General features: G+C 45.8%; 1 protein-coding gene across 1 annotated transcript in view; it reads right to left on the bottom strand.

Moving 5' to 3' along the window:
* Positions 1 to 12,779, bottom strand: part of LOC110527334 (prostaglandin F2 receptor negative regulator) — a 49,542-nt gene that overhangs the window by 15,177 nt on the left and 21,586 nt on the right. The window contains exons 6-8 of the mRNA XM_036984406.1: positions 6,596 to 6,915; positions 6,375 to 6,495; positions 115 to 334 (exon numbers count right to left, since the gene is read on the bottom strand). Coding sequence (XP_036840301.1) covers positions 115 to 334; positions 6,375 to 6,495; positions 6,596 to 6,915 — 661 coding nt within the window. The remainder of the gene's footprint in view (positions 1 to 114; positions 335 to 6,374; positions 6,496 to 6,595; positions 6,916 to 12,779) is intronic.

The raw sequence follows: 12,779 nt of genomic DNA, 5'->3' as shown, positions 1-12,779 counted from the left end.
CCCAGTTTACTTTCAACATAGCTCACTAGTAATACCACAACAACTTCATTCATCTTATGAGACATACTGCTCAGTACTGTGTGTGTGTGTGTGTGTGTGTGTGTGTGTGTGTACCTGCGGTTAGGGTCGGTAGCCCCTCCATGTTGTAGTACAGAGTCAGGACTGAGAGAGAGGACAGTTCTAGTGGCAGAGTCCACACTGTCCTGAGTCTGCACCAGCACAGAGTAGCCCGGGTCCTGCAAGTGCACATGGGATATGGTACAGCTCATCTCAAAAGTGGCTCCGCCCGCCACCGCCTCACGCACACGCTGTGCCACGGCGGTTAGAGACGGACCTGGAGGGAGACAGATCAATCAATCAATTAATAATCAGTGAGTCAGTCAATCACCAAAATGTTCATCCTTAGGACTTAGAAAGCTGCCTGGAGCGCAACCTAAATCAAGGACCATGAGAGCAACTGGGATTTGTGCGATAGTGTGGGCCGGGTACCGAGGTAATGGCAATGGAAGCAGTGCAATCAATCAAGATAGAGCCTGAAGCTAGTAGAGTGGTAGGGAGTAACCAGGACTACAGACAGACACTTGTAACCTAACAACCAGCTGTCTGTAGTAACCACAGGGACTGAGTGGACAGACCATCAGTAGGAAAGTCCGGACTTCATGAATGGACAAAGACACTGACTGAGCTCTGCAGAGAGATGGACAGAGAGAGTGAGACGAAGAGGGAGAGAGAGAGAGAGAGATGAACAGAGAGAAAAGGGGAATCCCAGAGTTGGTGGGAGGAAACAGAGGAAGACCGAACTAGAGGGAGAGACAAAAACTCCCTACTGTATATCCTCATCACATCGCTATTCAGTAGCTATTACACTAGATCACCATCATCTAACCAGCCTTACAGGGTTCACAGAGTTCAGTTTGTGTGTGTGTGAATGCCGAAAGGCAACTGTTGAGAACTATTTAGACTCAAATCAACAGAGGAAACTAGGACTCCTAGCTGTCACTCAGGGCAGCTGTCTAGGTCCCTTACTTTACTCAAGTCATGCCACCTGCTTTGACTAAATGACTCAACACTATACACGTCAGCAGATACTACAGCGACTGAAAATGACTGCAACGATTAACAAAAAGCTGCAGTTAGTTTGAGTGGGTGGCAAGGAATAAGTTAGTCCTAAATATTTCTAAAACTAAAAGCAATGCATTTGGGACAAAATCATTCACTAAAACCTCAACTAAATCTTGTAAGAAATAATGTGGAAATTGAGAAAGTTGGTGACTAAACTGCTTGGAATAACCCTGGATTGTAAACTGTCATGGTCAAAACAGTTTACAACAGTAGCTAAAATGGGGAGAAGTCTGTCCATAATAAAGCTCTGCTCTGCCTTCTTAACAACACTATCAACAGGGCAGGGCCCACATGCCCTGGTTTTGTCGCACCTAGACTACTGTTCAGTCTTCTGGTCAGGTGCCACAAAAAGGGACTTCTGCAATTGGCTCAGAACAGGGCAGCACAGCTGGCCTTTGGATGTACACAGAGAGCTAACATTAATAATATGCATGTCAATCTCTCCTGGCTGAAAGTGGAAGAGATTGACTTCATCACTACTTGTTTTTGTAAGAAGTGTTGACAAGCTGAATGCACTGAGCTGTCTGTTTAAACTACTAGCACACAGCTCAGACACCCATGCATACCACGCAATACATGCCACCAGAGGTCTCTTCTAGAGGTCGACCGATTATGATTTTTCAACGCCGATACCGATTATTGGAGGACCAAAAAAGCCGATATCAATTAATCTGACAATTTTTTTTATTTGTAATAATGACAATTACAACAATACTGAATTAACACTTATTTTAACTTAATATAAAACATCAATAAAATACATTTAGCCTCAAATAAATAATGAAACATGTTCAATTTGGTTTAAATAATGCAAAAGTGTTGGAGAAGAAAGTTATAACATGAGACTTCAATATTCCAAGGTAAGAGGTTTTAGGTTGTAGTTAATATAGCATTTATAGGACTATTTCTCTATACCATTTGTATTTCATATACCTTTGACTATTGGATGTTCTTATAGGCACTATAGTATTGCCAGTGTAACAGTATAGCTTCCGGCCCCTCCTCGCCCCTACCTGGGCTCGAACCAGGAACACATCGACAACAGCCACACTCAAAGCATCGTTACCCATCGCTCCACAAAAGCCATTCAGAAACAGTATTAGCGCACACCCAGCTAACTAGCTAGCCATTTCACATTGGTTACACCAGCCATTAGGCTGATCGGCTTGAAGTCATAAACAGCGCTGTGCTTGTGAAGAGCTGCTGGCAAAACACACGAAAGTGCTGTTAAAATGAATGATTATGGGCCTGCTGCTGCTCAGTCAGACTGCTCTATCAAATCAGACTTAATTATAACATAATAACACACAGAAATACGAGCCTTTGGTCATTAATATGATAGAATCCGGAAACTATAATTTCGAAAACAAAACGTTTATTATTTCAGTGAAATACGGAACCGTTCTGTATTTTATCTAACGGATGGCATCCCTAAGTCTAAATATTCTTGTTACATTGCAAAACCTTCAATGTATGTCATAATTACGTACAATTCTGGCAAATTAGTTCGCAATGAGCCAGGCAGCCCAAACTGTTGCATATACCCTGACTCTGCGTGCAATGAACGTAAGAGAAGTGACAATTTCACCTGGTTAATATTGCCTGCTAACCTGGATTAGTAGTTATAACTAGAGATTATGATTTATTGTTTTTTATAAAGATAAGTTTAATGCTAGCTAGCAATTTACCTTGGCTTCTACTGCATTCGCGTAAAAGGCAGGCTACTCGTGGAGTGCAATGGTTAGACCGTTGGACTAGTTAACTGTACGGTTGCAAGATTGGAACCCTGAGCTGACAAGGTGAAAATCTGTCGTTCTGCCCCTGAACAAGGCAGTTAACCCACAGTTCCTAGGCAGTCATTGAAAATAAGAATGTGTTCTTTAACTAACTTGCCTAGTTAAATAAAAAAGGTATAAATATTTTTTTTTTTTTTTTTTAATAATCGGAAATCGGCGCCCAAAAATACAGATTTCCGATTGTTATGAAAACTTGAAATCGGCCCTAATTTATGGGCCATTCCGATTCATCGGTCGACCTCTAGTCTCTTCACAGTCCAAGTCCAGAACAGACAACGGGAGGCGCACAGTTCTACATAGAGCCATGACTACATGAAACTCTACTCCACATCAAGTAGACCACCCTCCCTATTGTATATAGTTCTGTCCTTAAGCTATTCTTGTCCTGTTTTATGTCATGTTTCATGTTTTGTGTGGACCCCAGGAAGAGTAGCTGCTGCTTTTGCAACAGTTAATGGGGATCCTAATAAAATACCAAACCCATGCAAGCAGTAAAATTAGATTTAAAAAACAGAAAACAATTCCCCTTATGGAACAGGGGGGACTGTGAAGCAACACAAACGTAGGCACAGACACATGCATACACACGCACACATGGATTTTGTAATGTAGTTGTGGTAGTGGTGGAGTAGGGGCCTGAGGGCACACTGTGTGTTGTGAAATCTGTGAATGTATTGTAATGTTTTTAAAATTGTATAACTGCCTTCATTTTGACAGACTCCAGGAAGAGTAGCTGCTGCCATGGCAGGAACTAATGGGGCTCCATAATAAATACAAATACTCACACGCCAAACTGACTGACACCATCTCTGGTATGTTAGAGACTGATGCATCCGTCTGTGTGTGTGTGTGTGTGTGTGTGTGTGTGTGTGTGTGTGTGTGTCCTAGGCTTCTGGTATGCCATGGTACAAGGCTTTCCTGTTGTCAGACATACAGTGGGGCAAAAAAGTATTTAGTCAGCCACTAATTGTGCAAGTTCTCCCACTTAATAAGACGAGGCCAGTAATTTTCATCATAGGTACACTTCAACTATGACAGACAAAATGAGAAAAAAAATTCCAGAAATCACATTTTTAATGAATTTATTTGCAAATTATGGTGGAAAACAAGGATTTGGTCACCTACAAACAAGCAAGATTTCTGGCTCTTACAGACCTGTAACAACTTCTTTAAGAGGCTCCTCTGTCCTCCACTCGTTACCTGTATTAATGGCACCTGTTTGAACTTGTTATCAGTATAAAAGACACCGGTCCACAACCTCAAACAGTCACACTCCAAACTTCACTATGGCCAAGACCAAAGAGCTGTCAAAGGACACCAGAAACAAAATTGTAGACCTGCACCAGGCTGGGAAGACTGAATCTGCAATAGGTAAGCAGCTTGGTTTGAAGAAATCAACTGTGGGAGCAATTATTAGGAAATGGAAGACATACAAGACCACTGATAATCTCCCTCGATCTGGGGCTCCACGCAAGCTCTCACCCCGTGGGGTCAAAATGATCACAAGAACGGTGAGCAAAAATCCCAGAACCACACGGGGGGACCTAGTGAATGACCTGCAGAGACCTGGGACCAAAGTAACAAAGCCTACCATCAGTAACACACTACGCCGCCAGGGACTCAAATCCTACAGTGCCAGACGTGTCCCCCTGCTTAAGCCAGTACATGTCCAGGCCCGTCTGAAGTTTACTAGAGAGCATTTGGATGATCCAGAAGAAAATTGTGATAATGTCATATGGTCAGATGAAACCAAAATATAACTTTTTGGTAAAAACTCAACTCGTCGTGTTTGGAGGACAAAGAATGCTGAGTTGCATCCAAAGAACACCATACCTACTGTGAAGCATGGGGATGGAAACATCATGCTTTGGGGCTGTTTTTCTGCAAAGGGACCAGGACAACTGATCCGTGTAAAGGAAAGAATGAATGGGGCCATGTATTGTGAGATTTTGAGTGAAAACCTCCTTCCATCAGCAAGGGCATTGAAGATGAAACGTGGCTGGGTTTTTCAGCATGACAATGATCCCAAACACACCGCCCGGGCAACGAAGGAGTGCTTCGTAAGAAGCATTTCAAGGTCCTTGAGTGGCCTATCCAGTCTCCAGATCTCAACCCCATAGAAAATATTTGGAGGGAGTTGAAAGTCCACGTTGCCCAGCAACAGCCCCAAAACATCACTGCTCTAGAGGAGATCTGCATGGAGGAATGGGCCAAAATACCAGCAACAGTGTGTGAAAACCTTGTGAAGACTTACAGAAAACGTTTGACCTCTGTCATTGCCAACAAAGGGTATATAACAAAGTATTGAGATAACAAAAGTTTATCTACAAGTTATCTACAAGTCCATGCCAGGTAAAGCTCCGCCTTATCTCAGTTCACTGGTCACGATGGCAACACCCACCCGTAGCACGCGCTCCAGCAGGTGTATCTCACTGATCATCCCTAAAGCCAACACAACAATAATTTGGCCGCCTTTCGTTCCAGTTCTCTGCTGCCTATGACTGGAACGAATTGCAAAAATCGCTGAAGTTGGAGACTTTTATCTCCCTCACCAACTTCAAACATCTGCTATCTGAGCAGCTAACCGATCGCTGCAGCTGTACATAGTCCATCGGTAAATAGCCCACCCACTTTTTACCTACCTTATCCCCATACTGTTTATATTTATTTACTTTTCTGCTCTTTTGCACACCAGTATCTCTACCTGTACATGACCATCTGATAATTTATCACTCCAGTGTTAATCTGCTAAATTGTAATTATTCGCCTACCTCCTCATGCCTTTTGCACACAATGTATATAGACTCTTTTTTTTCTACTGTGTTATTGACTTGTTAATTGTTTACTCCATGTGTAACTCTGTGTTGTCTGTTCACACTGCTATGCTTTATCTTGGCCAGGTCGCAGTTGTAAATGAGAACTTGTTCTCAACTAGCCTATCTGGTTAAATAAAGGTTAAATAAAAAAATAAAATAAAAATTGACCAAATACTTACTTTCCACCATAATTTGCAAATAAATTCATTAAAAATCCTACAATGTGATTTTCTGGATTTCTCTCATTTTGTCTGTCATAGTTGAAGTGTACCTATTATGAAAATTACAGGCCTCATCTTTTTAAGTGGGAGAACTTGCACAATTGGTGGCTGACTAAATACTTTTTTGCCCCACTGTACATTGGCGCCTCTACTTCCTCTGCCATGTCTGTTGAGCAGCCAACATGAAACAAGCCAATGTTACATGGTAATGTTTTACATCCTCTAGCTTGGACTCCCATCCAGAACACACGTCCCTTATTACCTCAAACACATCACATAGAAAACAAATGAACATAGCAGAATGACAAATGTATTAAATAGCAACATTGCTATATTCAGGTGGTTTCATCAAAAGAGAAATAAAAAAGGAAGGAGGGAGGAGAAGAGCGAGATGATGTGAGAGCGTCATCACTACTTACGTTTGGGTTCCCATCGGACGGTCAGAGGGGGGGTGAGGAACTCTGCTGCCTCCTCCATTCCACCCTGCCTAGAGGGAGTCCACGCTGTCACACTGCACGCATACGCCCCCATGTCCACGTCCTGACGGTACACACACACACACCTTGTTAGCAGCTCTTGCTTTAATACAAACTTGTCTGTCTAACAAATGATTGTGCTTGAGGTACACACACACACCTACCTGTGTACGTAGGAAGCGGAGCTTGAATGTATCCGGTTCTACTCGGGTCAGAACGATGGCACCAGACTCCAACCTATCATGGTACAGCGTCCCAGACTTCAGGTTGCCGTGGGCATCCAGGGAACCAATAGGGAGGGTGGTCTGTGTGGTTGTCAGGCGGTCGCCGGGTGGACCAGGAAGTGGTGTGTACTCCCAGGCCACGCCCAGTCGGCCCCCTGCAAGGAAGTGAGTGATGTTGGTCACATGACACGCCAGCTCTGTGGGGTCACCTGTGACCTGCGGGGTCGACGAGGGGGTAAGGGTCACTGCAAAATTTGGCTCTGGAGGGACAGAAAGATGGGGGGAGGAGAGAGCGAGAAACATTAATAAACAGACTCTAAATGTCAGTAAAGGGACATGGTGAAATAACATCCACAGTAATGTTGACTCCTGCTGTATACAGAACCAGATCAGTTAAAAATGAATAATCTGGAAGCCACTTCACATCCACTAAGGTAGTGGTGAGCAGGCCTCTTCCCTGTCTGTAGCCATGAATCCAATGGGTGGTGTGTGTGTGCGTTAGGGATGTGCACGGTTATCTGAATATCCAATGGGTGGTGTGTGTGTGTGTGCGTGCGTTAGGGATGTGCACGGTTATCTGAATATCCAATGGGTGGTGTGTGTGTGCGTTAGGGATGTGCACGGTTATCTGAATATCCAATGGGTGGTGTGTGTGTGTGCGTTAGGGATGTGCACGGTTATCTGAATATCCAATGGCTGGTGTGTGTGTGTGCGCGTTAGGGATGTGCACGGTTATCTGAATATCCAATGGGTGGTGTGTGTGTGTGTGCGTTAGGGATGTGCACGGTTATCTGAATATCCAATGGCTGGTGTGTGTGTGTGCGTTAGGGATGTGCACGGTTATCTGAATATCCAATGGCTGGTGTGTGTGTGTGCGTTAGGGATGTGCACGGTTATCTGAATATCCAATGGCTGGTGTGTGTGTGTGCGTTAGGGATGTGCACGGTTATCTGAATATCCAATGGCTGGTGTGTGTGTGTGCGTTAGGGATGTGCACGGTTATCTGAATATCCAATGGCTGGTGTGTGTGTGTGCGTTAGGGATGTGCACGGTTATCTGAATATCCAATGGCTGGTGTGTGTGTGTGCGTTAGGGATGTGCACGGTTATCTGAATATCCGATGGCTGGTGTGTGTGTGTGTGCGTTAGGGATGTGCACGGTTATCTGAATATCCGATGGGTGGTGTGTGTGTGTGTGCGCGTTAGGGATGTGCACGGTTATCTGAATATCCGATGGGTGGTGTGTGTGTGTGTGCGCGTTAGGGATGTGCACGGTTATCTGAATATCCGATGGGTGGTGTGTGTGTGTGTGCGCGTTAGGGATGTGCACGGTTATCTGAATATCCGATGGGTGGTGTGTGTGTGTGTGCGTTAGGGATGTGCACGGTTATCTGAATATCCGATGGGTGGTGTGTGTGTGTGTGTGTGTGCGTTAGGGATGTGCACGGTTATCTGAATATCCGATGGGTGGTGTGTGTGTGTGTGTGCGTTAGGGATGTGCACGGTTATCTGAATATCCGATGGGTGGTGTGTGTGTGTGTGCGTTAGGGATGTGCACGGTTATCTGAATATCCGATGGGTGGTGTGTGTGTGTGTGTGCGTTAGGGATGTGCACGGTTATCTGAATATCCGATGGGTGGTGTGTGTGTGTGTGCGTTAGGGATGTGCACGGTTATCTGAATATCCGATGGGTGGTGTGTGTGTGTGTGTGCGTTAGGGATGTGCACGGTTATCTGAATATCCGATGGGTGGTGTGTGTGTGTGTGCGTTAGGGATGTGCACGGTTATCTGAATATCCGATGGGTGGTGTGTGTGTGTGTGCGTTAGGGATGTGCACGGTTATCTGAATATCCGATGGGTGGTGTGTGTGTGTGTGCGTTAGGGATGTGTACGGTTATCTGAATATCCGATGGGTGGTGTGTGTGTGTGTGCGTCGTTAGGGATGTGCACGGTTATCTGAATATCCGATGGGTGGTGTGTGTGTGTGTGCGTTAGGGATGTGCACGGTTATCTGAATATCCGATGGGTGGTGTGTGTGTGTGTGTGCGTTAGGGATGTGCACGGTTATCTGAATATCCGATGGGTGGTGTTTGTGTGTGTGCGTTAGGGATGTGCACGGTTATCTGAATATCCGATGGGTGGTGTGTGTGTGCGTTAGGGATGTGCACGGTTATCTGAATATCCGATGGGTGGTGTGTGTGTGTGTGTGCGTTAGGGATGTGCACGGTTATCTGAATATCCGATGGGTGGTGTGTGTGTGTGTGTGTGTGCGTTAGGGATGTGCACGGTTATCTGAATATCCGATGGGTGGTGTGTGTGTGTGCGTTAGGGATGTGCACGGTTATCTGAATATCCGATGGGTGGTGTGTGTGTGTGCGTTAGGGATGTGCACGGTTATCTGAATATCCGATGGGTGGTGTGTGTGTGTGTGCGTTAGGGATGTGTATGGTTATCTGAATATCCGATGGGTGGTGTGTGTGTGTGTGCGTTAGGGATGTGCACGGTTATCTGAATATCCGATGGGTGGTGTGTGTGTGTGTGCGTTAGGGATGTGCACGGTTATCTGAATATCCGATGGGTGGTGTGTGTGTGTGTGCGTTAGGGATGTGCACGGTTATCTGAATATCCGATGGGTGGTGTGTGTGTGTGTGCGTTAGGGATGTGCACGGTTATCTGAATATCCGATGGGTGGTGTGTGTGTGTGTGCGTTAGGGATGTGCACGGTTATCTGAATATCCGATGGGTGGTGTGTGTGTGTGTGCGTTAGGGATGTGCACGGTTATCTGAATATCCGATGGGTGGTGTGTGTGTGTGTGTGCGTTAGGGATGTGCACGGTTATCTGAATATCCGATGGGTGGTGTGTGTGTGTGCGTTAGGGATGTGCACGGTTATCTGAATATCCGATGGGTGGTGTGTGTGTGTGTGTGCGTTAGGGATGTGCACGGTTATCTGAATATCCGATGGGTGGTGTGTGTGTGTGTGCGTTAGGGATGTGCACGGTTATCTGAATATCCGATGGGTGGTGTGTGTGTGTGTGCGTTAGGGATGTGCACGGTTATCTGAATATCCGATGGGTGGTGTGTGTGTGTGTGCGTTAGGGATGTGTACGGTTATCTGAATATCCGATGGGTGGTGTGTGTGTGTGTGCGTCGTTAGGGATGTGCACGGTTATCTGAATATCCGATGGGTGGTGTGTGTGTGTGTGCGTTAGGGATGTGCACGGTTATCTGAATATCCGATGGGTGGTGTGTGTGTGTGTGTGCGTTAGGGATGTGCACGGTTATCTGAATATCCGATGGGTGGTGTTTGTGTGTGTGCGTTAGGGATGTGCACGGTTATCTGAATATCCGATGGGTGGTGTGTGTGTGTGTGCGTTAGGGATGTGCACGGTTATCTGAATATCCGATGGGTGGTGTGTGTGTGTGTGCGTTAGGGATGTGCACGGTTATCTGAATATCCGATGGGTGGTGTGTGTGTGTGCGTTAGGGATGTGCACGGTTATCTGAATATCCGATGGGTGGTGTGTGTGTGTGCGTTAGGGATGTGCACGGTTATCTGAATATCCGATGGGTGGTGTGTGTGTGTGTGCGTTAGGGATGTGTATGGTTATCTGAATATCCGATGGGTGGTGTGTGTGTGTGTGCGTTAGGGATGTGCACGGTTATCTGAATATCCGATGGGTGGTGTGTGTGTGTGTGCGTTAGGGATGTGCACGGTTATCTGAATATCCGATGGGTGGTGTGTGTGTGTGCGTTAGGGATGTGCACGGTTATCTGAATATCCGATGGGTGGTGTGTGTGTGTGTGCGTTAGGGATGTGCACGGTTATCTGAATATCCGATGGGTGGTGTGTGTGTGTGTGCGTTAGGGATGTGCACGGTTATCTGAATATCCGATGGGTGGTGTGTGTGTGTGTGCGTTAGGGATGTGCACGGTTATCTGAATATCCGATGGGTGGTGTGTGTGTGTGTGCGTTAGGGATGTGCACGGTTATCTGAATATCCGATGGGTGGTGTGTGTGTGTGTGCGTTAGGGATGTGCACGGTTATCTGAATATCCGATGGGTGGTGTGTGTGTGTGTGCGTTAGGGATGTGCACGGTTATCTGAATATCCGATGGGTGGTGTGTGTGTGTGTGCGTTAGGGATGTGCACGGTTATCTGAATATCCGATGGGTGGTGTGTGTGTGTGTGCGTTAGGGATGTGCACGGTTATCTGAATATCCGATGGGTGGTGTGTGTGTGTGTGCGTTAGGGATGTGCACGGTTATCTGAATATCCGATGGGTGGTGTGTGTGTGTGCGCGCGTTAGGGATGTGCACGGTTATCTGAATATCCGATGGGTGGTGTGTGTGCGCTTTAGGGATGTGTATGGTTATCTGAATATCCGATGGGTGGTGTGTGTGTGTGTGCGTTAGGGATGTGCACGGTTATCTGAATATCCGATGGGTGGTGTGTGTGTGTGTGTGTGCGTTAGGGATGTGTATGGTTATCTGAATATCCGATGGGTGGTGTGTGTGTGTGTGCGCGTTAGGGATGTGTATGGTTATCTGAATATCCGATGGGTGGTGTGTGTGTGTGTGCGTTAGGGATGTGCACGGTTATCTGAATATCCAATGGCTGGTGTGTGTGTGTGCGTTAGGGATGTGCACGGTTATCTGAATATCCGATGGGTGGTGTGTGTGTGTGTGCTTTAGGGATGTGTATGGTTATCTGAATATCCGATGGGTGGTGTGTGTGCGCTTTAGGGATGTGCACGGTTATCTGAATATCCGATGGGTGGTGTGTGTGTGTGCGCTTTAGGGATGTGTATGGTTATCTGAATATCCGAACGGGCGTTAGTATTCAAATAATCGGGAGCAATAATTTTGTCAGAGAGTGTTTTTAAAGTATTTTTCCAAGGTAAAATATCCATGTGACATTCTTATACCTTGACATTTCAAATTATGAATTTAATAAAAACAAACTTTAATGTAATTCATGACATGCACCCCATAAAAGACTGGTAGCCAACCGGTAGCCTTTACGTGTGTAGCTTGTTGTTTATGTTGGCCAATCAGAGGCTCAATGTGTAGCAAGTGGAATGAGAGTTCACTAATGCAGTGCAAGATAGAACAAAAATAACCAACAGGTAGGCTGTTTTATCTGAACGGGTTGGGGAGAAAGCACAGCATATGGCCTCAATTAGCCTAGCTAGCTATAGCTGGCTAGCTAGCTTCTAGGCTCCTGCAATCCAGACAGGTATTGATATATGGGATGATAAATTGCTTCTACACGTTAGCCTGTCTTGGTTGTAGTTGCGTTGCCTTGGGTACTCGTCTCGGTAGCCCCCATCTCACTGGCCCCTCAGCAGAGCAACAGAGCATCAGCCTCTCTCCTTCCCACGGCAGTGCTCAGGTTAAAAACTTAAGCAATAAATAATACTTTTTGTATTACGAATATCTGGATATCTGACAAATTCATGATACTATTCGAATAGTGAAATTATTTTTAAACCCCATTCCTAGTGTGTGTGCGTGCGCGCGCAAATGGGGCAGTCAGGCTTCTCAAACACAGTGTATCAGTGTGAAACGGCCAAGGCTTTGACACACCACACACACAGTGTATCAATGTTAAAGTGTCAGTGGCGGAGTGTGTGTGGGGTCTCAGTAGGTGATGGGGCTGGTATCTCAGTCAGACCTCTAGTCCACAGATTGTCCCTTTATGCTCCAATGAACAGGGAACACACATATTCCTTGCTCTCGATTAGTGTGTGTGTGTGTGTGTGTGTGTGTGTGTGTGTGTGGTCGTGGGTTTTCCACGTTGTGTCATTTGGACGTCACAGGGGCTGAATCATGCACCATCTGCTACACTGCTGTGAGGATCATCACAAGATCATCTGTGAAAATCCTCCTTCCTTTGTGAGGAGAGAATCCCCGCCAATTACCCATGTGCCCATTCCTCCGCTTTCATCCCCCTTTCTCTCACACACACACACACACCGTAGCTCCATTAATAGACCAAAGGAAGACACACTGCAGAACGACTCAAACACATTTCCTGCTAATGGCCTACAAATGGAACGAAACATACATTTGAACAAACTCATGTGCCCACACAAGTACACAGACACACACCCACCCTCCCC

This window comes from Oncorhynchus mykiss, chromosome 7 (assembly GCF_013265735.2).
Source record: "Oncorhynchus mykiss isolate Arlee chromosome 7, USDA_OmykA_1.1, whole genome shotgun sequence".
NCBI classification, from domain to species: domain Eukaryota; kingdom Metazoa; phylum Chordata; class Actinopteri; order Salmoniformes; family Salmonidae; genus Oncorhynchus; species Oncorhynchus mykiss.
This window is presented reverse-complemented; position numbering and strand designations above follow the sequence as displayed.